General features: G+C 40.4%; 1 protein-coding gene across 1 annotated transcript in view; it reads right to left on the bottom strand.

Annotated features, from left to right (window-relative positions):
* The window catches only part of LOC138815312 (inactive tyrosine-protein kinase transmembrane receptor ROR1-like), a 153,046-nt gene extending 127,139 nt beyond the window's left edge, over nucleotides 1-25,907 (bottom strand). Inside the window, exons 1-2 of the mRNA XM_070004652.1 lie at nucleotides 25,808-25,907; nucleotides 23,316-23,387 (exon numbers count right to left, since the gene is read on the bottom strand). Coding sequence (XP_069860753.1) covers nucleotides 23,316-23,387; nucleotides 25,808-25,907 — 172 coding nt within the window. The remainder of the gene's footprint in view (nucleotides 1-23,315; nucleotides 23,388-25,807) is intronic.
* Between the last annotated feature and the right edge of the window lie 1,414 nt (nucleotides 25,908-27,321).

The following is a 27,321-nucleotide window of genomic DNA, read 5'->3' as shown; positions in this document are numbered from 1 at the left end:
CTGTAACCCCTCTGTACAGTATTTTCACAATAAAAAAGTATAAAAAAAAGAAATGTGAAGAGATCTTTTCGTTTACTGACCAAAGAGTCTTGCCATAGTGGGGGATAAGGGTTTAAGTTTGCTCCGATGAAGAAGAAGTGAATCTGCTGCCATCTCTAGCTGCTTACCAAGTGCACAGAGCCAAAAAATGGTCTATTCCTCAATTTGGCCAAGACCAGAAGCATCAGAAGAGCATCGTGTCTCAGTGACTCAAAGGCTTTCTGTGACTGGATAAAGTAAGATGTATGTCTGCATCTCCATCTTTCTTATTGTTAACAGCCCTTGGGTGGGCTCCATTCTCTTCCCAGAACTATTAGGAACTTTCTGTGGCTCCCTCATGGGTCAGTCTAAGGGATTCAACTCTGGTGTCTCCACTCAGAGTATGGCATAACCAGGGCAGGTTCTGAATAGCCTCCTTGTTCAGTGAATACCTGTCTGCTTCAATTTCACCTACAGAGGAAGGCCTGTTACAGGGCTAAGACTCCAGTTCATTTCTGCCATGTGGATCAGGCTGTCCCTTTGCCACTGTGAGCTTTGCATTCATTATCGACTACCACATGGATCTTTGGGGTTCCATCCTCGGACAGCTTGTTTCTTTATGGGCAGCCATAGAACCACTGGAGAGCAGGTGCCTACTGAATGTGAATACTGGACAGAACCATTTGACTCTGGCTATTAGTACATCTTTTTTTCAGTGAATTGACTTAGTGCCTCTGACAATGTCTGCTTGGGCTGTGGGAAATTTCTTATCCTTTTTTGCCCTGTACTACAAACAGGATGGCAGACTGGTGAAGTAGCAAGTGGGGCAGAATCGGGCTTGAGAGAAAAACACCCCAGTAGTGCTGACTCCAGCTCTAGTTCTATGTATCCCAGTGGCAGTACAATGATGATGGTAATGGTAATGATGATGACATAATGATGGAGCTAAATTTAACATCTAAGTGGTACTTATTATCACAGCAAGTGTTAAGAACATTTTACACAGTGAAACTTAAGGCACAAAAATGGCAAGAATATTGTCTATGATCATGCAGACAATAAGTAGAAGTGACATAAAACAACTTATTTTGGCTCTAGAGGGCAGGTCTGGGATGGAAGTTCTCCAAACTTTTGGTCTCAGGACTCTCTCTCTCTCTCTCTCTCTCTCTCTCTCTCTCTCTCTCTCTCTCTCTCTCTCTCTCTCTCCTCAAGAGAAAGTTTTAAAGTATTTGTTTAATTTTAAAAATAATAGCAAGCCAGATGCTGATGGCTCATGCCTAGAATTCTTGGAAGGCTGATAGCAAGAGGATCACAGTGTTTTTGAGTCTGCTATTTAACCCATAGCGCAGTAATACTTGCCACAACTTAAACTAAGTAGGAGGCTGAGACTGGGAACACTGCAGTACCAGGCCAGCCCAGGCATAAAAGTCCACAAGTTTCCATCCATGAAGGCAACCTGTCCACAGTAGCATATGCTGGTGATCCCAGGAATGATAAAAAGCCTAGAACTAACCAGGGGAAAGTGAAGGAAGAAGTGACATTGTCCAAAAAAACCAGATGAAATGTACTCATTATCTGATCTATGCAATGGTAACCCCTCTGTACAACTCCATAACAATAATAAAGTTATATTAAAAATAAAATTAAAATAATTTAAAAGCCTAAAAGTAGGTAGACTAAGGCTCAGGTATTCACTTGGGCAGGAAGCAAGACCCTATTTTAAAATATACATTGGAAATCAGGGCTGGAAGTACAGCTAAATGGTATTATATCAGCATAGCAAGTATGATACTCTGAATTCAAACCCTAGTAAGTCAAAATGACATATAAAGTAACATTACTTTACAAAAATATTTTTACTGAAAAAATACGTTACACACAATATTGATGAGTAGAATTAGTTATATTGTTACATATTATTATTTGCTTTAAGAGAACAATCATATTTTCCTGCTTCAGCCTGTAGTTAATTTAGATAGGTTGCACTGAAGAAAATCTGACCTCATATATTTGGAAAAGGGAGGGACATTTTAACAGAATATTTAACATATTTTTCTTTATATTACTCCAAATTTCAGCAAGTGGTAGGTTCCTTTTTCCCCAGAGTAGGCTCAGTTATTTTTTTACAAATGTTTATTAGCTTGTATTAGTTACATAGGGGGTGGATTTCATTGTTCCATCTCCACACATATTTACTCTTTATTCCAATCCATCTCATTCTCTCCATCACTCTTTCTGCCAAGTGGGAGTTTCTAAAATTGTAATGTTAAATTTGAAACCATGTCAACAATCTGTTAATTAAGGATTGAATCCTGTTGCTGGTGGCTCATGCCTGTAATCCTAGTTACTCAGAAAGCCAAGATCTGAGAATTGAGGTTAAAAGGCATCCTGAGCAGGAAGATCTGTGAGACTCTACTCCAATTAGTCAAACAAAAACAAAAAACACCCCCAAAATCAGAAATGGAGCTGTGGCTCAAGTGGTAGAGCATTATCCTAGCAAAAGAGATCAGAGATAGCTTGCACAGGCCCTGAGTTCAAGCCTAAGACAGGCACCAAATTAATAACAAGAAGAAGAAGAAGGAGGAGGAGGAGGAGGAGGAGGAGGAGGAGGAGGAGGAGGAGGAGGAGGAAGGGGGGAGGAGGAGGAGGGGGAGGACGAAGAGGATTGATGTATACTACACTTTGATTAGATCTTCAGCCCACAAGTGGTTTTATAATACAATGTTTTGCCCACTTGGAAATCACTGGATCCCTGACTTGCATCATTGTCCCCATGTGGACACATTTAATTACATAAGGAAAGTTACATTTATTTAAATCAGCGCAGTACAGTATCATGCATCATAGTGATTACAGTTTTGTCAAGTTCATGCTGTGGCTCAAAGTTTTTGGAAATTGTTTTTGGCCAAAAGTTCATTTTTAGTGCTAGGTGCCAGTGGCTCATGCCTGTAATCTTAGCTATGCAGGAGGCTGAGATCTGAGGATCTCAGCTCAAAGCCAGCCCAGGCAGAGAAGTCTGTAAGTCTCTCATCTCCAATTAATCACAGACAAAGCCAGAAGTGGTGCTGTGGCTCAGGTGGTAGATCAATAGCCATGAATGAAAGGCGCTTAGGGACAGGGCCCAGACCTAGAGTCCAAGCCTCAGGGCTGGCCAAAAAAACAAACAAACTGATTTTAGCCAGGGATTGGTAGCTCATGCCTATATTCATAGCTACTCAGGAGGCTGCAATCTAAGGCTTGTGGTTCAAAGTCAGCCCAGGCAGAAAAATCTGTAAAACTCTCCAATAAAACACACACACACACACACACACACACACACACACACACACACACACACACACACACACACACACACACACTGTTGGAAGTGTAACTGTAGCTCAAGTAGTACAGCATGATCCTTGAGCACAAAAAGCCAGGCAAAGGCACAAGTTTCTGAGTTGAAGTCCCAGTATTCACACACACACACACACACACACACACACACACACACACACACACACACACGTGCATGCACACACAAATTCAAACTTGACTATTGGCAACCAATACTACCTCTTGTTTCTTTGAACTGGTAGAATAGTTTGATGTAATTTCAAAAATAATCAAGCATAGCTAACCACAGTGAGCCAGATGTTCTTTTAAGTGAGAAGTGGTTAATTCAGTTCAGAGCTCAAGGGCTTTTCTGAGACACACTCAGAGCACTAGAATTTGGGTGTTCAGCTGGAGAGTTTTGGGAAGAGGTCCCATTTCACCACAGGGAACATCGAAGATACCAACTCAAGGGTCAAGATTTAACTGTCTGTAGAAGACATTCTTAAGTATAATTTGCTTTTGTTCATTTCCACTGTAACAAGGTGGCAATGGAGAAAGTGACAGCCACTAGAGGGAACAGTGCTCTGCCCAGATAGGCTTTATGGCAGCAGTTTTGCATACCATTATTTTGCACAATCTGGGTGGTAATCTGCAACTCAGAGGACAAAAAGAGTTCTCCCAGAGACCATAATAGATTTGGACTCCATGCCCAGTGCTCCTCTCACCATGCCTGACCTTTCCAGCTCTCTGCATACCAATCTCCTGTGAGACTTTTGGGACAAATAGCTTAACTGTAAGTCGAAGAGCAGAGAGTGGTTGGGAGGGATTTAGGGGTCTGGAACAACCCTAAGTGATTGTCAGATACAGGCAAATGTTTAAATCTTTTTGTTACTGTGTGTGAGTGCACATGCACGCCAGTACTGGGTAGTACTGAGGCTTTAATTCAGGGCTTGGGCACTAGCCCTGAGCTTTTTTGCTCAAGACTGGCCCTGTACCACTAACAGTTCTTTGCTGGTTAATTGGCAATAAGAGTCCCATCAACTTTCCTTCCTGGGCTAAATATGAACCTCAGATCTCAGTTGGGATTACACACATGAGCCACAAGCACCTGGATAAAACAAACAAAAACTTGGTTTTCTGCACTTTTTTTTTTTACAATATAGGAAAAGGAAATGCCAATACCCTTTTAGTACCATTTCCCCCCATTACCCATGATGATCATAGCTCACTCATGTTTTGAGTGTTTTTACAAGGAGCCAGGTACTGTCTGAGCATCTTACACATGTTAGCTATTAAACTTGAAAATAATCCCATGAGGTAGAAGCTATTATTACCTTCATTTTAGAGCTAAGGAAGCAGAATCACAGAGAAGCTAAGTAATTGCCCAAAGTCACACAGCCAAAATATATTAAGAGCCAGGATTCAAACCCAGGACTTTGAAAACCAGAAACCATACAATTATCTGATATCCCATTTCCCAATCAACTCAAATTACAGTCTTCCCACCACTGTAACAAGGACTACAAAAATGTTCTTTTCCTCTTTTATGAGTCCATTCAGCCCATGACAATACCCACTGGTCCTACAAACAAGTAAATCACCACTAGTTCCTACTGACGTAACTGGAAGTCATCACCAAGAAGGAACTTCTAAAACACAGCCCAGGCATCCTGCATCCTGAGTCTTAATCAACCTAAAAAGTGAACTGCAAGAAAGAAATAAGGTAGTTTATGTGCTCTCTGGGAATCGAGGTTTTTATTTCCTCCTTTGCCTTTTTGTATTCGCCCTGGCACTCCATGTGTTACTGTGAACTTCGTAGGCATTTAATAAATGCTGGTTGATTAAGTAAATGGAAGGCTCATGTGAACTTCAGGCAAATTAGCTTTGGAGACACCCCATTTATTACGAACCTGCTTGACAAGACGTCACATCCACAAGCTCACAAATCCCTCTCCACATTTATGACTTCATTTTCCAAGTGCCTTCGCATCTCTCCACAGGGAGAGAGGCAGGACCAAGAGTTACAATTGCATTTTGACAGGTGAGAGAAAAGGCAATACATATATAAAAAAAGTTCAACAGTCCTTTGCCATGGTAACCCAGCCCGTCCCGATTAGGCTGAGGGCCTGGGCCTCCGTGTTAACAGGCACACACCAAAATTCTAGCCTTCTTCATGGTCATATAGGAGAGGGAGAGGTTCTCAACATGAAATCAAATGCTCAGCTACACATAAAGGAAGGCTGCCAAACACAGTTAGGTCATCACATTTTGACTTTGGGAGAACATTCTGTTCACGCTATCAACCTGCATCCACTTTCAACACACTTCACCATAAATACTTCTGACTCAGTATCTCGGGAAATATTTTTTATCTTAATAAACTCAATGCAAAGCATAATCTAAATCAGCTTGCACATTCTTGAATTGGAGCCACAAGCTGCGTTTAATAAAAATCAGTCAAAGCAGTAGGGGACTTCTGAGTGAGCACAGTTCATTATCTGCCACGGGGCACTGGCTATACAAGGCGATAGGTGGGAGGAACAGGAGGTGGGTGAGTTGAAGGTGCCCAGGGAGCTAAAGCTGAAACTAGGGTTTGAGACCTGAGGCCCAAACTCCAGGAGTTCCGATGTCAGGTCCAACCATTTCCCCAAGGAGACATGGGGGAAAAAAAGGGAGGGCAGGGAAAAGAGATTTACTACATGGCATGAGTAGCCATGGGAACACAGCACTTTAGTTCATCTTCAGCCATCTTCTGGTATAGATGTGAGTTATAGATTTAAGTAGACAAAGAAATTGGGAATGGGAGGAGAGAAGTATTCATAAACAGTCCCAGGCACAGGTGTATTCTGGTCATCATTATCCTAGTCCTTATATGGAGAAGGGTTCCAGAGAGGTTGTTATGCTTTATCATTTGAGGGGAGCAGCCTGGTGACCTGACATGGAGCACTGGGAAGTCAGGTCATTGATACTTGGCAGGGGCTCTAGTCTTTTGTGGATGATAGCTACAAATTAACTGCTGTAGAAAAAAACCAAGGGCAACAGACACAGATACAAAGTGGAAACTAGATTGCCTGTCTTTTATTCTGTTTTTATTTAATTCATGGGCCTAAGTAAAGTGTATCTTAGCAAAACCAAGTGTGAAGACCCACTTACAGGACCACTGGGGGACCCCACTTGCTAGGTCTAAGTTCCCATTAGCCACTCAAATTGAAGGTGGTATTTTTTTTTTTTTGAAGCGGGGGAGAGAGGCTGGGCCTAGGCCTGGAACTCTGGGCCTAGGTGCTGACCCTAAATATCTTTTGCTCAAGGCTAGCACTCTACCACTTGAGCTACAGCACCACTTCCAGCTTTTTCTGTTGTTAACTGAAGATAAGAGACTCATGGACTTTCCTGCCTGGGCTGGTTTCAAACTGTGATCCTTAGATCTCAGCCTCCTGAGTAGCAAGGAGTATAGATATGAGCCACCAACACCTGGCTGAAGGTGGTATTTTTAATATAGACATTAACTAAGAACATGGCCCCCTGATTTGGACTACTTAGCTTCAAATCTAAGCACTCCCTCTTACTTGATGTCTCTTAACCTTGCCAAGTCTCAGTTTACTCAACCCTAAAATGGACAGATGTTATAGAGATTTAATGAGGTTTATATTAAAAATGTTCCAAGAGAAATGCTGACATATGGCCTCCCCTCTTAGCCATCATTTAATTAATCCAAGGAGCCTAGGCATGTGCATTAAAAAAAAACCCACCCACCAATGCCAGGTACCAGTGGGCCATATCTGTAGTCCTAGCTACTCAGGAGGCTGAGGACCTCAGTTCAAAGCCAGCCTGAGCAGGAAAGTCTATGAGATTTTTATCTCTAACCAGAAAAATATGGAAAGTGAATCTGTGTCTCAAGTGGTAGAGCACTGTCTTTAAGAGGAAATTGTGAAGGGATAGCATCCAGGCCATGTACACAGACACAGACACACACACAGACACACACACAGACACACACACACACCACAAAGTTAGAAAAATTTCAAAAATAAAACAACTCACTGAATGATTCACCTATGCAGACAACACAAGCACACAACAATATAGCTACTGTTTCCTGGCCAGGGTTTTTGTGTGACTTTCTGCTAAGTCCAGTAATTAATTTATTCTTCAACAATTCTCAGAAGGATTCACAAGAAGAAAGCAATGCTGGGGACTTCAGTTACCCGAAGTCACAAGATCAATAATGAATAAGACCATCTCTCCAACTGGGACTTTGTCTGGACTATCCAGTATCCAAACATCTTCAGTTAGGTTCAGAGATGCTACAGTGAAGAGACCTATTTCCTGGCTGAGCACAGCTGCTGTTGATTAGGGAATATGATAGTTAAAAGTAAGGTCAGGATGGATCCTGGTCTACCATTCACATTTTCTTGGGGACATAAGTACTAATGCATTGAGCTGAGTTTGGGCTGAGGATCTTCGTGTGACAACCATGGACCAACTGTGACAATGGACTTCTGTGATGACTGCAGACTGGTGTGACAAATGGCCAGAGATATAGCTTTATTTGGGGGAGGGAACACCCACACATTAGAAAGGGTTCTGCAAATGTACACTAAGACCAAAACTCCTATAAATCTGGACTAATGGGGAAAGACAGCAGCTTTTATGGGTCTCTCTTTAGGAAGTCCAATAAGTACACAGAACAGCTCAAAAGAGTTTAAGAAAACTTTGCTACCTAGAGGCATGTTTTAATGAATAGGTTATTTTTTTTATAAGCAGGCCAATTGTATGTAAATGGATGCTTAAAAGCTCAGAGAAACTGCTTTTTTCCTAATAAGAAGTTAAGATCTATGCAGACTAAGAATGGCTGTACTCTGCACTCTGCTTTGTGCTCCAGTTATAATAGACATGGGAGGAGGAGGGAAAAACAAGCTTTTAGTGCTGATTCTGTCAGGCACTTCATATGTATTCCTTCCTTCTATCCTCATCAGAATCCTCTGAGGTTTTCCTAGCCCCATCTTGAGGAAGATAGTAAGGCTTACAGAGATTTCTGCAAACAAAGGTAGATTCATCATGGCTATGACTGGAATACACTTCTGTCACACATCCTTTTGCCCAGACTCCCAACATGTTCCTTCCCAACCTGTTTATTTTATGATTTTCTGTTGGAAGGAACATTTCCACTGTTAATTGACTTAAATATATCCAGATCTTACCTCTTCCCCATATGGTCCTATATGGTCTTTAGCGTAAGCCTTGATTTCCCTCCCAGGAACAAGTCATCTCAAAGAATCATGGGTGGCTGGACACTGGTGGTTCATGCCTATAATCTTAGTTACTTAGGAGGCTGTGATCAGAGAATCGCAGTTTGAAGTCAGCCCAGGTAGGAAAGTCCATGAGACTCTTATCTCGAGTTAATCACCAGAAAACCAGAAGTAGTCCTGTGACTCAAAGTGGTAGAGCACTAATTTTAACCAAAAGAGTTCAAGGACAGTGCCCAGGCCCCAAGTTCAAGCACCACAACCAACAAAAAACAAGCAAACAAAAAAAAAATATAGAATCATGGGCCACTACCTAGATAATTCAAGCCATTTTTTCTAGCTATAAGTTTTTGTGGATGTCATGGACTGAATGTCTGTGGTCCCCAAATTCATATGTTGAAATTGTACCCTCCAATGTGACAGTAGTAGAGCCTTCATTAACGTGATTAGTGTCCTTATAAAGCAGATAAAGCTCCTTTGCCTCTCCTACCATGTGAGGACAATATAAGGGATTAGTTGTCTGGAAGAGGGTCCTCACTAGACCCCAATGGTGTTGTCACTCTGATCCTGGCCTCTGCCCTCTAGAGTTGTAAGAAATAGATTTCTGTTGTTTAAGCCAGGTGTTGGTGGCTCCTGCCTGTAATCCTAGCTGCTCAGAAGGCTGAGATCTGAGAATCATGGGCAGATAAATCTGTGAGGCTCTTATCTACAATTAGCCAGAGAAAGCTGGAAATAGCGGTGAGACTCAAGTGGTAGAGTGTCAGTCTTGAGGAAAGAAGCTAAAGGAGAGTACAAGGCTATGATTTCAAGACCTAGTAGTGGGACACACACACACACACACACACACACACACACACACACACACACACACACACACACACACACACACACACACACAATTTTGTTGTTTGTAAGCTATCCAAACTATGAAATCTTGCTACAGCGACCTGAACAGCTGAATACAGTATACTTTTGTAAGTATCCAATTCATTTGACCTCTAAATGTCATTTAACTGTCAACTAAATGACAGGGGTTATCCATTACATAGTTATACTTATTATGTGTGCACACTTCATTTCAATCGAAAAATAATGAGAATATTTAAAAGTTATAAGCAGAAACATACTTAAGCACCAGGAAAATATCTTCATTTTGATATATAATCAAACTCCAACTGAAATTTTGGGTGCAATGTTTCTGGCTTAAGACTTGGTTCCTGAGTCTTGGAGAAATATTTGCAATCTTGTTCTTGACCTTTGCAACTTGACCCATCCTAACAATTTAAAACAGTAACACACACACACACACACACACACACACACACACACACACACACACACACACACACACACACACACACACACACACACACACACACACACACACACACACACCAAACAACACCACATCCTTTAGCTGAATAGGAGGACAGTAAGTAAATCCATCGGCCTGCCTAAAATTCTCCAAGTATAGAGTACATTTACACCCCCCGACCCTGCCAAATGACTTGCAACTTTTCCAATCATGCAAAACCAAACCAAATAATAATAGCAAATCTACCATCCATTATTTTACTTCACTATAACTTAGTAAGGCCCTAACTTAAAAGCAACAAAAAAGCAAAATTCTGACTCCTGCCATCTGAAAGCTGTATACTTCTCCTGAATGGTTGAGTTATAAACCTTTGAAAATTGCTGACAGACCTTAACGAGAGCAGGACAGGATGAGTGGGTCTGTGTAATGAACTTCTAAATGACTGGAGATAGTATCTGGAAAGACAAGCCTGGAGTACATTTCTGGTTTTGGCTCTGAGCCAATACAAACAGAACACATCATAAGTCATCTCTGAGACCTCAATACCTTGCACAGGAGATAGCTGAACATTGGGGTGGTGCCACCTCCTCTCTATGGAGGCTGCTTTTATATCGTCCTGCAAAATATCCCATGTGCACTTGTGCCTTCCTTGGAGCCCTGAGCCACATCCAGGACCTTCAAAGACAAAGCCAATGAGTAGTTTCACTACCTTGGACTGACTCTAAGGCAGTCAATTCTCCAGCATTTGATAGCTCCAAGTAGAGCCTGGGTGGCTTTCTGCCCCATGAATTCTTGTTGGAGAGAGCATCTTTGGTCCTCTGCACTCCCATCTTGACTGGACAGCACCTGATCCTTTTGTGTCAGTTAACATTCCAACGTGATTCCATTGAGGCTGCCATTCCAGTCTCAGGTTTTCACAGAACATAAACTTCTGGGACCATGAAATAACACACAAACCATTCTCCCCTCCCTGCTTCTTCATTCACTCGGGAAGATTTGTATTTCAAAATTTAAAAGATTCTGCTGACGTGGCCACTTCTCAGGTCTCTTATTAGCATAGTAGGCCATTAGTTAAATGGCCATCACCTGAATGGCCTCTCTCACAATTGAGGTGGCTTTGCTCTCAAATTTTGAAACATATTCAATAACTTGAGCTTAGCTGCTCTACTCCTTTTGCAAAATAACCAGAAGAGCAATGAAAAATATGGAGGTAAAAAAAGACATAGAAGACAGTAGTAATTTCTTAGCAGCAAGAAGCCAAAATCACCTCAACACAGAAGATTGTGAACTTTGTGGGAGGGGTGTCCTTCTAGGCCTTATTTATCATCAGAGCTCCAGGATTGCTAAGGACAGATCTGTAAAATGTTCCACAAATTGATGAGCTCACAAAGTCAAGTGCCTGTACTCAAAAATCATATCCTTGTTAGAGTCAGGCAGGTAAAGAGATCATCCTGATAAAGTGTAATGTAAGTATGTTCAGGGATAAAGAACTATTCATGGAAGTTGGGTGCTAGGGGATCATACCTGTAATTCTAGTTACCCAGGAGGCTGAGATCTAGAGTATTAAAATTTGAAGTTAGCTTATCAAAAAACTCCTTGAGATTCCATCTCCAAAATAGCCAGCAAAAAGCCAGGCTAGAGTCATTGCTCAAATGGTAGAGTGCCAGCTGAGCAAATAAGCTTCGCAAGCATGAGGCCCTGGGTTCAAAAACTGGTACTAAAAACTAGGAAGCAAGAAAGCAAGAAAAGGAAGGAAGGAAGGAAGAAAGGAAAGGCAAGAAAGCAAAGCAAAAGAAAGAAAGAAAGCTTCCACAAAGGGTCTTGATTCATTTTCTATTCCAGGGGGTGTCAGAAAGATATTTTTGTCGATTGTAGGGCTCTGTCCTGCTGTTTTGCTCAAGACTAGCACTCTACCACTTTGAGCCACAGCTCCACTACCATTTTTGAGTGGTTAACTGAAGATAAGAGTCTCACAGAAAATTTTATGGCCAGGCTAGCTTTGAACCATGATCCTCAGATCTCAGTCTTCTGAGTATCTAGGTTCACAGGTGTGAAGCACTGGTGCCTCGCTAGTCAAAATGATTTTCAAAAGAGCCCACCATACTTGGAAACAAGTACTTTTGTATGTGTGTTGGGGGTGGCGGGGACAGGGGTTGTCTGCTTTTCTAATGTGGGTTGCATCCTTCGGGAAAGCTTCAGCTCATGAAGGGAGGAATAGCTACTCCAGGGATCCAAGAGGAAAGTACAGTTAGGGTGAGAGAAACAGCCAAGTATGTGATAAGATGTTAAATGCTGAAGGAGTTAGGAGAGAGGGAGGGGAAGATGAAATATAGGCAGTTGGGTCCCTGGGTGGCGGTGGCACAGGGACCAGGTAGTTCTCTGCCTTTCATCAGGCAGAGAAGGGAAAGACCTGAGCTGAGTGGAGAAACTCCAGGCTTCCTGTCCTCTACTGGAATGCTCAGACATACCCCTCAGTGAGGGGTATCTGTCCCACCTTTCCTGGACCTTGCAAAGTACTTATGACAAATAAACCTATGAAAATATGCAGAACAAAAATAACCAGAACAAACAAAAGAGACAAGAGGCCATTCTCTGCCCAGGAGTGGTAAGCATGCCCAGCAGTCAGAAGCAGGGCGGGCCTGTGGGAGGCCTTTGGGGAGGCAGGGAGAGCAAGGCTGAGGAGGTGGTGGCAGAGGCAGGAGCTGCTCAGGTACTTGGGAAAGCAAGGCAGACAAGCCAGATGCCAGTCATGGCCACCCTCGGATGTGTCTCATGTGTAATTCTCGATTGTTTCACAAGCCCTTCCCAAAGCATCCCCACTTTGCTGTGTTTCTCTGTGGGGAGACATTACTGACATTTTTGATTGCCTATAGGACTTCCTGCCAATGCAGGGCAGTTAACCTTGAAATATGTGTTCAATAGATGTCACCATGACAACGAAGACACAGCTCGTCCAGTCACACTGAGAAGTTAGTCATAATATGTCTTTTCATCATAGTCCTATTTTGTTAACTTTACACTGTTAGATTATAGCAAAGATGGAAGTTCCCAGGTCCTCCCTCTACTCCCTTTCCAGCTTGCTCTGATTATGGGAGGTGGAAGAGAAGAGAACACTCTGTGGAATAAGACATGTCAGTGTTTGTAGAATTGTGAGAGAAACAGAGGATAAATGATCTCTGCTTGTTTGGGTGAAGGTTCTGGATAAAGGAGAAGCAGACAAAAAGACATGACAGACAGGCTGGGCAGAGACTGAGGAAAGACCAGGAGCAGTGAGCAGGAAACTCTGGCCACTGACACACAGCTTTTACACACGGCATGCACAGAGTTTGGCTTCAGAAATTAAAGCTGACCCTCCCAGGAAGTCAAAGATAGAATGGAGAGGTCGTGACTGGGGTCTTAATTTTGTGTCTCAGGTAAGTACACCCTTAGAAATCTAAGGAAAGAAGACAGATTTCGGAGGCAAATTTCTATCAAGGATCACAATGAAATCATTTCCTTATTAGCAGAATATTCAATTCTCTCTTACATTTTCATTATTAAAAATAATACTATCGCTGGGAGCTGCTGGCTTTCCTGTAATCCTACCAACTCAGAAGGCTGAGATCTAAGGATTATAGCTCAAAGCCAGCTTGGGCAAACAAAACAAAAACAAAAAACCCATGAGGTATCTTTAAGTAGCTAGCAAACCTAAGCTGAGTATGGAGGTGTGGCTCAACTGGTAGAGCACCAGTGTTGAGTAAAAAAGCTAAGGGACAGCAAACCAGGCTCTGAGTTCAAGCCCCAGTACCCGCACCTATAATAAAATAAGAAACAATAATGCTTTAGGGCTGGGCATGGTGGTACAAGTCTGTAATCCTAGCAATAAGAGAGGAGGACATAAGAAGATATTGGTTTGAGGCTGGCTGGGCCAAAACCATGAGTCCTCTATCTGAAAAAATAAACTCGAGTTTTCTAGGGTATACATGTATGAGCATCCATTGTCTCTGTTATGTGTCTTTGATTTCATGTAAGAGGAACTAAGTCAAAGCTGTTCAAGGGGGGCAACTGAAGTGGGTAGAGAATTTAAGATAAGATCAATAAAGTTTCTTATAGAACCCTGGCAAGGAATCAATCTGGCTAGGCTTCAATTAGAAACAGGAACAAACAACCAAAAAGGTGCTGAGGCATCGGTCAGGAATTTCCTCCACCTCCTGCCTCTGATTCTATGAATCCTCTTAAATAAGTCTTTGCAAACAAGCTTTCTTAGTTCTCTGAGTGGACAGTAAATGACCATCTCATAGTTCCAGGTTGATCTACAAGCAACCTACAAGCAACTCATAAACTTTAAGGGGCTGTCTCTGAGGACCAATGCCATACCACTACTTAGTCCAATCAACTCTGCCACAGGGGCAGGGTTACTTAATTCAAATATAGCTGCTAAAAGCTCATTATGCTAGGTTGTAGGAGCAATGATCAGACAACAGGAGGAGACCACTGAAAGATAGTTAATACAAAATCCAACAAAATGCCCTAATGCTTTTAATATACGGATTATTAAGAAAGATGAAAACTCTACTTCCTTGTCATAGGGACTGATTAAGTTTCAAAGCCATTTTAGCAAATTCTGGCACATTTCAGTTAAGTTTCACACTCATGAGTGGGGGACTGCCAAGGCCCCCATTTCTTTAGGAGAAGGTGCTGACCCTGCAGGGTGGACTTGTGAGCACCGAGATGTGCAGCATGAAGAGACTGGCTGCTCTGTTTTCAGGCTGGGGGGGTATTAGTGTGTGTCAGCACCTTCTTTCTCCCTACTTAATCAAAAGATGTAAACAGATGTCTCCTCTGAACTCCAAGGTCACAGAAGCTTCAGGTGTCACTTTGGAAGTCACTCTGTGGATGGTCCACAGGAGAAGCCGGTCAAACTATTAGGGAAATTCTTTGGAAAGGTTGGCACCTCAAGATCAATGCCATTGATTTACTGGTTGTTATTTTTTTCCGACATTTTGACAAACATTTTAGGGTTGGATTCTTATTAGACCCATCTTTGCATCTTAAGGAGCTTATTTACTAATACTAAAAATACTCAGAAATTTGGATCAGAACTTTGTAATAAAACACATAACCCTTGACCCTTTGCTCTAACAATCTCAAAAATACTAAGAGAAGTCCAGAAGAAGGTGTCTTCTGATAGCTGTTTGATATTAGTCACTATACTCATTCTTTAACAATTAATTTTTGGGAGCTGCTAAGTAAAAATAATGGAAGAAAACAGAAGAATACAGAGAATGTGTATATGTATATGTGAAAGAGAGAGAAAGAGAGAGAGAGAGGTACTCCACAATTCATTTTCACAACAAATGCCTTAAAACTCTACAGACACCAAACGGGACACCCTCTTTCCTAGTTTCTTTTCTCTAATCATTTCATCTTGCAAGCTACATTATTCACAAACGAGACATTCAAGAAACACAAATTCAGAAATAAAAACGTGCACACCACCAGTGGAAAAACAAACAAAAGCAGCTAATGTACTGTGGCTAAAAAAATTTTCAAACAAACTGGCAATAATTTACTGCCCTGGCTCTTAGCTGGACCCCATGAACATAATCAGAACTCCCAGGACTGATGGGAGAGGGTGATTTACAGTAAGTCTCCGGATAATAAAAGAAAATGAAAAAGCAAATTGCGCATGAACGTGAAAGCTGTATTTCTTTCGCTTTCAGCAACTGAATCATATTTCCAGCCAGAATTTCAGAGTGAAACTTAGAAGTCCCTCAAGAAGCAAATCCTGAGTCAACTACCATCTTGGCTTGCATGCTGCCCCAGCCCTGAGATGATATCATTAATATTGAGAGATGACAGCAATTTGAAAGATGTACACTATGCTATGAGTAGTAGTAAAGAGGTAGGCAGATCTAAGTTTAAATCCTGACTTAGGATAGGTCATTACCTCTCAACTGTCCACAGATGTATCTTCTGAGACCTCTGTACTCTAGTAATACTTGTTACTTTGATCACAATAATCATGTAGATTAAATAAGCTAAAATAGACAGGACACCTAGGAAGATGTTTAACACATACTAGTCTCAATAAATTGAATTATAAATTTTACATAAGAAATAATGTATTTTGATAAATGAATTAGTATAATAAAGGCTCCTAGAACAGTATCTGGCAGATAGTAAATTGTCATAATCATTGCTATATAATAGAGCTCCAGTTAATCAAAATGTTTGTACAATGAAGTTACAACATCAGCTCATTTTTGTGTTCAAAATCTCCAAACTACATCAGTGTCCAAAGTTCTTGAAAACCCTTCAAACACCTATTCCAGGGTCAGTAAGTATAAAATGTTAAACATCAATTTAAAAGTTTTACACTCAAGCCAAATGCTGATGGCTCATGCCTATAATCCTAGCTACTCAGGAGGCTGAGGTCATAGGAGCACAATTCAAAGCCTGTCAAGATTGAAAAGTCTGAGAGACTCTTCTCTCTAATTATTCAGAAAAAAGTAAAGAGTGGAGGTATGGTTCAAGTGGTAGAGCACCAGCCTTGTATGAAAATATCAAGCTAGAGCAGGCCTGGAGTTCAAGCCCCAGTTCTGGCACATGCACACACTAAATTTATACGAGATCCTGCCTACGAGGTTCCAAGAATGCAAGCCAGAAGCTCCAAGTTTTAATTATCAGCTGGGAAACTTTGGGCTAGCCAGCTATACATGAGGGAAAAGGAGACCTGGCATCTTCTTTCTCCCAGTTTGTCAATCATGCATTTGAGGCAATTTTGAATGCAATAAAATAGAAGGCAAATAAAAATTTGAATAAACTCATTATTATTGTTCTTTGGTCTGATCAGAGGCAGTTTTCCAGGTGTGGAGATTCCAAGTCACATGGAGAATAGTGTGATTTTTTTTCTTATTATGGTAAGATATTCATAGTGATCTGTACCATTTTAACCATTTAAAGTATATGATTTTGAGACATTAAGTGCATTTACATTGTTGGGGAACCAAGTTTTCATAACCTCAATCTAGAACTCTATATCTGCTCAACAACAATACCCTTTCCTCCTTCTACCAATCCCCAGCAACCCCATTCTGCTTTCTGTCTAGGAATTTGACTATTCTAGGTACTTCATTTAAGTGGAATCACCAAAGCTATTGCTTTTAAAATGAATCCCTTCCTCATTTTTTAGCCTTTTTATCCCTGTATCCCTGTCTATTAAAATTGAGTCAAGCAGCAATGGTAGTTAATTAAGGACTTCATTATATGGTTCTAAAATCCTTAAGGTTTACAACATGACTGTAATTGGGAAGTAAAGACACAGTCCTGATGCAGACTTGATAACAGTTTAACTATACACCTGAACGGCTGCAAGGATTTAAGGCTGTACAGCAAGGCCCTTGGATGGAGTGGGGAGGGGTCTCCCCTCTGCCACAAAAGCACTGCTTGATTTTGAAGACTGAATGTCTTTTCATGTCTGTTAAGGGCACAGGAGATTGGGATAGCTGATCCCAAAGTTTGACCAACTTTGTACTTGAGTTGAATGTGTTCTGCCTTGTAAGATACCAAGAATGGCAAAGTTCCTCTCCTGACTCTCATCTAGAAACAAAACATTTTACATAAGGAAAATGGAAGAAGAGGAGGATGCTTATGATATTTTTACCTAGGAAAAGAAAAGAAAACACATTAACTGTCTTTGGATGCTGCTGGCAGTGAATTCAGATTCAATATTGAGGATTCAATAGAGAGGAATTTCATTGTACATGCTAGAATGTTATACATGCACGCACATACATACAGATTTTCAAATTCAAGTTTCACGAAAGTAAATAGGAATACTAAGTTAGACCATTCCAACTGAGAAGATAGACATAAAGAGCCATTTTTTTTAGATTATTTAAAAGTTCTACAAAAATGTAAACCATCTTCAAATTCTCAGGCCCAATTCTATTAAGCACACCACGCAATGAACCCAACTATGAGATGCACAAATCAAATGGCTTATGTAGACCAGATAATAATCCTTCAGATTCATAGACATCCCAACTGGTATCCATTTGAATAAGTCCATGCTTCTGGTTGGATAAGAGTCTGGCTCTGGGAAGATGACCCTAATTCCTATGCGGGAAACACTTTCACACATGAATCACCCAAGAAAAATGGCAGCTGTTTCAGAATGTTGGCTGCCTGCCCCAGGAGCTGACACTAGAGGCTCAGTCTGCAGGGACCCACCTTCAGCATGGAATGTCATCAGGATAGCATGGCTAAGTACTCCATCCATCTGACTTTCACAATCAAGTGACAACTCCTGCATACTTTCTACTTTTCCCTGGAAAGAGCATCCTTTGGTTGAAAAATAGCCCTTATTGTCCAGAACCAAGTCAATTTTTATTGGATTAGATATTTCCAAAGCCGTGCCTTCCAAAGAACTTCATAAATACTGGCAGGAAAACAACATATAAAATAATATAATGGTAACTTGAAATACTCTTGATAAGAGTTTTATAACATATCTCTTCCATAATATGATGGAAAAAGGAAGATGTTATGGGTCAGTTTCCATTAAATTCATGTCAGACACTAAAAATTCCTGAGTCATGGAATTTTAGAGATGGAAGAAAACTTCACTATTAGTAATAGTCAAGTCCTCCAAAGGCTATGCATTAAAGACTTGGCCACAGTCTGTCTCAGAGGCAGTAAAACCTATAAGAGGTGGGGCCTAGTGGGAGGAATTTAGGTTATTGGGGGCAGGTCTTAGAAGGAACTATTGAAACTTTAGCCTACCTTCTTCTTTGCTTCCTGGCTACCATGAGGTGAATCTCTTCACCTTGCCATGTGCTTCTTATGCATGATGTGCTGCCTTGACCCAGGCCCCAACACATGGAGCCAATTAACCCTGGACTGTGAAGCTATTTATCAAAATAAAAATATTCTTCTTTTAAATTGCTTATCTTAGGTATTTTATCACAGTAACAGAAAACTGAACAATATCCCCACCCCTTTCTTGAGAGTTCCTGATAGAATGGTTTATGCAGTTGGCTTCAATATCTATTGAGAGAGGGAAATTGCTTCTTTATAAAAGAGTAAACTAATTATGTGACCTTACATCTTTAGTCCTTTTCTAGACTTTAATTTTCACACCTATAAAAGAAGAGAATTATTTTATAAGATGACGTGAGAGTAAAGATTTTTTAAAAATTTTTAAAAATTTTATTGTAAAGGTGTTGTACAAAGGAGTTACAGTTACATAAGTAAGGCAATGAGTAAACTTCTTGTCAAACTTGTTCTACTCCCACTTTCTCTCCCCTCAGCTGCTCCCCCACTAAGTTGTAAAGTTCATCTCCAACATAGTGTTTTGGGAGTATCGCTGTTGCATTGGTTCACCTTTTGCCCTTTGTCTCACCATTTTGTTGTTCCCCTTCCCTTCTCTAAATCAGATAAACATATTTACAAGACACAGGGTACAAAATCAAAAACAATGACAACAGGGGATAAACCAAAGGGCAAAAAATGAAAGAAAAAAGAAATAACTTCACACAATATATTAAAAAATTTAAAAACCCTCATTCTCATATCTTGGAGTTCATTTTGATTAGTATCATTTTATATGGTCATATCTACATAGCTATTTGAGCTATTGTAATTCTCTGCTAGGTTGGCCCTAGATGTATACTAATTATTACAAATAAGGGAAACCACGGAGCCTATGTTTCTTTGGGTCTGGCTTACTTCACTTATCATGTTTTTTTCCAAGTTTCCATTTCCTTACGAATGGGGCAATGTCATTCTTTCTGATAGAGGCATAGAATTCCGTTGTGTGTATATACCACATTTTCTTGATCCATTCATCTACTGAGAGGCATCTGGGTTGGTTCCATAGTTTAGCTATTCATTGAACCTACAGGTTCTTTTCCCCCTTCTAGCCTTTGTCACACTGCCAAATACTATTCATATTCCAAAGCTCAGTGCATATACATGTCCCCATGAAACTCTTCATGTCCTCACTCCTGGCCCCATGGGACAGCACCAGGGCTTAGATGTACCGCACCAGTAATAGTTAAATGTTAAGAATTGTCATATATCAAATGCCAAATTTGTGCCAGGCTCTTTCCATAGCTTCTTTCAATCTTAACACACCCTTTCCAGAAAGGCCTGCACCACTTACACTTTGAGGACTTAAGAAAAAGTAACTTGCCCCAATCCCAAAGAGGTAATAAGTAGAGGTTGAATTTGAACTCAAGTCCTTGACTCTGTATCCTGCTCTACCTCATGGGCCAGCCATTGTCTCATATTTGTCTCTCTTATTAAGTGACAAGACTGTTGAAGACAAGACTTATGCCTGAGTCTTAACATACTCAATTAGGAGCTGTTTAAAATAATCCCTCAAGTATATTAAACAGAACACAGTAAGTTGGGTGCTGATGACTTAAGGATCATGTTCAAAGCCAGCCCAAGGGGAAAAAAAGTAACTCTTATCTCCAATTAACCAGTAAAAAAATACAGGGCCAGGGATAATCCATCCAGAAGAGACTGGACAAACTAAGGTACAGACAATGGAAAGAGATGGTATATTTAGGAAACTAGAGGTAGGTTTTGAAACAAATGGTTCATAACTATCCCAAGGTTTAATATAACTACAAGATTGTTTAACTCATTGGAAAGATTTTTATGTTTCTTAACTATTTTTATATTCTAGAATTTCTAAGTCCTTTTGAACTCTGCCTGCTTTTCTGACATGTTATGCCATATTCTCTCTATGATTTCTCTGTCTTCTCTCTCAAGTTATCCTGCTGTCTTTAGTTCCTATCATATGGATTCTTCAATGTACTTTGCCAGCTAACTACTGTTAATGGTGACTTCTATGCCACCACATGCTGCATGCATGTATGTATACATACATATATGAAGGTGTGGGAATGCATATGTATATATGATATATACATACACATTACATATATGTGCATGTATACTTATATGTGTATATACATACGTATGTGTACATATATACATACATACTTAACATTAGTAGGAATTTTCCTTTTTTTAATGTGGGAGACCCTCATGCACTGGGATTTGAGGCATTTTCATGAAGTGGTTTTATGTTTATGGCTGTCAGGTTCTCAGAGTTTAACTCTAAAAATTAGCATCTCCCTGCAATTAGAGAAAATGTCCCCTGAGAGCTCATCATTTCAAGAGATCAGAAGGCTTTGATATTCATTTAGATGTTTGTGTTTTCAATCAAGTTCTGAGTTCAGGAAGGAGAGGAACTCTTTCCTAACAAATCTTATAGATTCTAGCTCTTCACAGTATCTAGGCCAGGATAAGAATCAGTAAGAATTGGATCAATAAATGAATGAATTAGATGGCTTACTCTGTGATTTGAAATGGGAATTAGAGATCACAATCCAATTATCATGTATAAAAAGATGATGTTAATAATCACTGAGAAGCCACCACACTCTGTGGAATGCTAACCAAACAAAGGAGCATGGCGCTATCCTGCCCTCTGGCCAGCAAGCTCACTATTACTGACATCACTTCCTTCTTAAGGGTGAATGCTGCTAAGTACAGCACTGGTAGAAATTCCAAATCCAGCAGACTCAGGTCCGACCAGTAGCTTTGTCACCTTTCTAAACACATAATCAATGCTCTTCTGTACCAATCACTAGAGGCTGATCACTGATAGGCAGTTTATAGTGATATTATTTTGTTGGTAACAAAAGTGTTTGCACAATAACTGTACATACTGAAAGCACCCAGCACGGTGCCTGGCACAAAGCAGACACTAACATTTATTGCACTTCATTTCCTTCTTACCATGTAGGAAAAATTCCATAAAATGTTACTGGAGAGCTACTGCTTTCTAGGAATTGTGCTTGACACCTGGGATAGAAAAGACTACTGTGCAATCCCTTGTTTTAATCCTTTATTAGCAACAGTGTATCCAGATTAAATTCAACAGTGGCAAAAATGACAATAAATGTCCTATGATTTAAGATGAAAGATACTCTCCTCACCTTAAAATGCCCAAATGAAAGGATAGCCAGCAAAATAAACTGCATCTAGTATTATTTTATAAAATATTCTTTCCTCAGACACAAATACAACTGCAAGTGGATCTGTTAGCAATTAAAAGGACTTTAAAACTTCTATTTTAAATCATTGAATGCCAGAACTCAAAGTCATGCTTGAACTGAAGTAGAAACTCAGTAAGTTTGTCCAGATTAGAAATGATGCCTCCATGCTTATGTGTTTAAATATGAGGAGTAGATCTCTTACTAGGTAAGGTGTGGCTCATTATCCCACATGTCCTAACTGAGGGTTATCTTTATGAACCAGGGTCTGTGTTAGATTGTGTGATGGCAATGGAGAAAAAGGGAGTCAAGACCTACAAAGTTTTACCTTCAAGGAACTTTGAAGCTTAAGCATGGACACGGCGAGAATGGTGAAAAGGGGGACACTGATCACGATACACTGTGTTCCTAAACTGCTTGGTTAAACGGCACGTCCTTTGTATGAAAAATAAAGCAGAAACAAGAATGAATAGGTATTGAACTTCCCATGTTATAACATAAAAAATATCAAGAAAAGGCATATAAAAGAACTCTAGAAGCTCCCAAGAGATAAAGACCACTTCCTGCAGAGAAAGAGAGAGGAGCCTGTGGACAATATAGAATTCAAGAAGCTGGGCATAGGCAAAGAACAAAGGGTAATCCATACAGAAAAAAATAGCATTACAATAAGAAATAAAAATTTGGCGAGTGATATACATGAGAAAACTAAAACTACTACTACTAATAATAATAATAAGGCTTGAAAGGCAAGTTGAGCTAGACCACAGTGGTTTTGAATGTGTCCAGGCCATAGTATCACTGTAGAATAGCCAAAGTTTAGCATATGGCAGGGCTTAATTAATGCTAAGTAACAACTCCATAGCGGGGACCTGTTTTCCACATACGAAGCCACCATCTGCAGGCACAGGCAATCTTAAATATCCAAATACTCCAACCTGAACCCAGCAAACACATCAAATGTTCATCTTATAAGGTCATCCCACAAACAGCTCTGATCAATCCTGGCTCAGGCTGAATCAAATCTTCTACATAAGATCCAGTGGATGTAGTGTCAGGAAGGTCAGCAACAACCCTATTTCACATCTTGAATCATTTTCACCATGTGGAACATTTTAGAGGAAGATGGGAAAGGAAAGCAAAAAAAAATCCTCTCCAGAAATAATAGAATTCCAAGTAATTAAATGTTAAATGATTACAGGGTAAGCTGGGAATTTATTTTGGCCACCATCTCCTTCTAGTGACCTGAAATGTAGTTGATTTCAAAGATGAAACTGCTAAGATTAAAAATGGGAACTTGACACATCTCTCCTTACTCCCACGGTGAATGCATATATAACCCAGCCCCCAACTCCTGCAGTCATGTACCTTTGTCCAGCTCACTTGAAATGTTCCATGATGAGGTAGGCGCTAACTCAGCAGTGACTGAAAACTCTGTTTCTGGAAAGAGAAAGAAGGGAGGGGGAAGACAAGGATGATATTAAATACAATATAGTAACAGGATTGTTACAGGAGACTTGCAAAATGTCTGCCTTCAGAGAGAGACCAGCCAATTCAGGACTAATTAAACTGGAATGGCCTAGTAGCCACTCAGAGCTGCTTATACTTTTGAGACCCTCCAAATGAACAAATGATAAGCCAGATGAGAAGACCTTCACTTGAAAACTCTAGTTTTGAAAGTTGAAATTGAAAATAATAAGACACTGATCAAGATACATTGTATGCATAAACTGCTTTGTTAAATGACAACTCCTTTGTGCAACTGTTTAAAGATAATAATAAGAGTGAATGCAAATATTTGAACACAAAAACAAAGCAACAGAAGTGATAACACATTAGCAAACACATGGTCTTATTTTTCTTGATATACCCAGTAGTCTTCCCATGGAAAAGATGAACCAAGTTTCCTTGGCTGCTTTTAAATCTGTCCTGTTTGCAAATTGACAAGAACTAATTTCTCCATGTTGGCACGTCAGGTCAAGATAAATAAACCAAGTATTTCAACACAGAGAACCATTTGAGGCAACTAACCTTAAAATTAAATGATCATTTTCAAAATCACCACAATTTAAGCCAATGTAGAAATTAATGATCCAAAACATACAAAACATTATGAAGATTTAAGGGTTTTCAATAGACGGTCATATACAAATGATGTTTTTGCTGTTGTCTTTAAAAATTTAAACCATGACATTGTATATATTTTAATATAGTTATCACCTTCTTAGGGTATCCCTAAACTAAGCACACTCACTCTCTCTCTCTCTCTCTCTCTCACACACACACACACACACACACACACACACACACACACACAATAGAACTTTAGAACATTAGTGACAGAGTGAATCAGAGAGGACCCAGGTCATCAGTTCCGTGACACACAAGATGATACCCTTCTCCACTCCTTCAATCAAGTGAAAGCATCATGCATCTATTATGGCTCTTTCCACCTATTAAAATCCTGGTATCTGCTGTCGAGGCTTTTCAACACAATGCTTTCTAGAAGTCACTAAAAGTGGATCTGAGTTGGAATCTAGGTTTAACTTCAGTAAGGAAAGAACTTGGAATTCACATCTGGGTCTATGTACGTAGCCACCAGCACACAATGCAGCAGCTCTTGCTATCCTGTCTTATATTCAAACTGGGAAAATTAGATTTCTTTTCCAGCTCACCTCTGACATCACCTTTCACAAACATAAGCATACTTCCTATATGTCCTTATTTACTGATGACGTCTGTCCGCCAAATGCCCATACACACCCCATTTCCTTGTCTTTGCCAGGAACATATGTTCACTCACTGAGAACGTAAGGGCCACTTCCAGTCTGTCTACCTGCCATATTTGGCAGAGACAAAAGGGTTATTTAGAATCTTCTGACTCCTGGGTATATCTGCTTCCCTGTTCTAGAAACAGATGGGAAGGAAAGTAGACAAATGACACACACTCTTCCATCCCCAGAAGTCCCAGACTCTTCTTTTATCTGGAGTCAAAGACAGCATAGATTGTTAGTAGGGGGGTCCTGAAAATACTTACTACAAATAAAAGAGCACTTAATCCTAAGCCACAATAAAAGACAGTGCTTTTAACAAGCCCCAGTCATATAGACAAGTATTTCACTCTGGTGACTGAGGTCTATACTTGTGGGGCTTGTCACATGTAACTCCACTGCATCTCTGCCTGACTCCCTTTCTGCTGCCAACCACTCTGGCTCCTTCCATCACGACAGTCCTTGCTCATAGACTATGATGGCTCCCCACTGTAAGAAGCACTCCACAGCTGGGCGGTGGTAGCTCACACCTGTAATTCTAGGAGGTGAAGATCTCAGGATGGAGGTTCAAAGTCAGTCTGGGTTAGAACATACATGAGACTCTTACTCTGATTAACCAGCAAAAAACTAGACGTGGAGCTGTGACTGAAGCAGTAGAGATCCAGCTTGAGCTTATAATGCTAAAGAACAGTGTCCAAGCCCCGAGTTTAAACCCTGGTGCTGACATGAAAGAAAGAAGCAGCAGCATTCTACCACCCAGACTTGAGGGAGCTGGGACCCAGAAGCACAGCAGAACAGGTGATATATTGGGTAAGAAGGAGAAGGCAGCGGGAGCAGTAGGATTAAGACAGACCTTGACAGCATTTCGTTCAGTATTTTCATAGCTTCATTTTACTGCAGCTCATAGCTACACAAAAATGCAGGTTTCATTTTACAGTATTCACTTCAGAGAAAGTTAGCTATAGGTTATGTGGTTTTCCCAACCTGAATTTGAATTGTTGAATATAATTTGGGATGGATGACAAATGATTAGATCTTGGCACTGCTCACATGGAAATTGTTCCCCATGTGTCCCTGGACACTAATTACCACTCAGTTCTTGGGCAAAGGCAAAGATAATTTCAATATGCAAACTCATTAACTGATGGTGCTGATTCTGAGGAATTTTGTTCTGGGCCTCAATATTCATTCTTTCAGATAACCACATGTTCAGCCTCTAGGGTAAAATGATCATACAGATAAAATATTTTAAAGTATGGATAATAACCTCTCTGAAAAGTGTTATTTTCCCTTGCTTGCTTCCTTCCTTTTACCCTTCCTTCCTACTATCCTTCCTTCCTTCCTTCCTTTCTTTCTTCCTTCCTTCCTTCCTTCCTTCCTCCCTCCCTCCCTCTCCCTCTCCCTCTCTCACTATCTCTCTCTCTCACTATGTCTCTCTGTGTGTCTCTCTCTGGCTTTCTTTTTTTTTTTAATGGTACTGGGGGTTTAACTCAGGTCCTCATGACTTATTAGGCAAGCACTCTACTCCTTGAGCCTTAATCTCAGTATTTTGCTTTTAGTTTGCTTTTCAGATAGAGTGTCATGCTTATGCCCAGCAGATCTCAGATTGCAATTCCCCTACCTCAGCCTCCCAAGTAGTAGCTGGGTTTTCAAACAAAGAATATATAGTGGAAAGAAATAGAAAGCTAAATTAAGTGATCAATCTCTCTGCCATTTATGAAGTGTGTGATGATGACGTCTTTTAACTTTTGTTGTTTTATCTCTAAAATGAGGTGATAAAGGCCAACCTGACAGGTTACAACACTATTCTGATGTGATCATTTGAACAAAAGCATCTTGTATGATGCCTGGTCTGTTTCCTCCTCCACCTAGTGAGGCAGAGCGAAGCCACACTCTGCATGGACATACTTGGTTAGGCGCTGTGTCTCTGTTTGAAATAATGCAATTGCTATGCTTTCTTAAAACAAACAAACAAACAAACAAAAAACTATTTCACATGCTCCCTAATCCAAGCCAATTTTTTCATTTTACAAGAGTTTCCTGAATTGGTCACCAATCCTCTAGAACTTAAGTGTTTATATGTGGTTTTATCCAATTTAAGTAAATCTAGTATGGTTTAGAAAACTTTGGCCCTTGTCACTCTCAGCCTCTGTAGGAGAGCAAACTTCCAAAGCTGTTCTTCACATTTGATCAATAGGAGCTATTATCTTTGAAGTTTTTCTGATGATTGACTTCTTGGAACTGACTCGGCAAACCATAAGGTTTTGATATTTAAGACAGAACAGTGAGAGTGGTATTTGGAAGGAAAAAGGCGGGATAAAGTCATGAATCTTCTTCATTGATGAAAGTCTGTGCTAGAATAGGATTACTGGCTCATCTCAGCTGTTGGCAGGTTAACTGGACCTGGAAGCTCTTCCAAGAAGCACCTAGGCATGGCACATCCACATCCTGTATCTCTAATGCAGTGATATAGGAGGTTACAGGGTACATTCATGAGATGAGTGGTAGTGCACTGGCCCCAAAAGCTGGGTGCAATAGAAGCAAGCGACTATTCCACCAGAGTCACTGAGTCCTAGAAACATGTATTTGGGTGAGTCCTGACA

The sequence above is a fragment of the Dipodomys merriami genome, unplaced genomic scaffold, assembly GCF_024711535.1.
Source record: "Dipodomys merriami isolate MVZ:Mamm:240054 unplaced genomic scaffold, mDipMer1.0.p SCAF_637, whole genome shotgun sequence".
Lineage (NCBI taxonomy): Eukaryota > Metazoa > Chordata > Mammalia > Rodentia > Heteromyidae > Dipodomys > Dipodomys merriami.
This window is presented reverse-complemented; position numbering and strand designations above follow the sequence as displayed.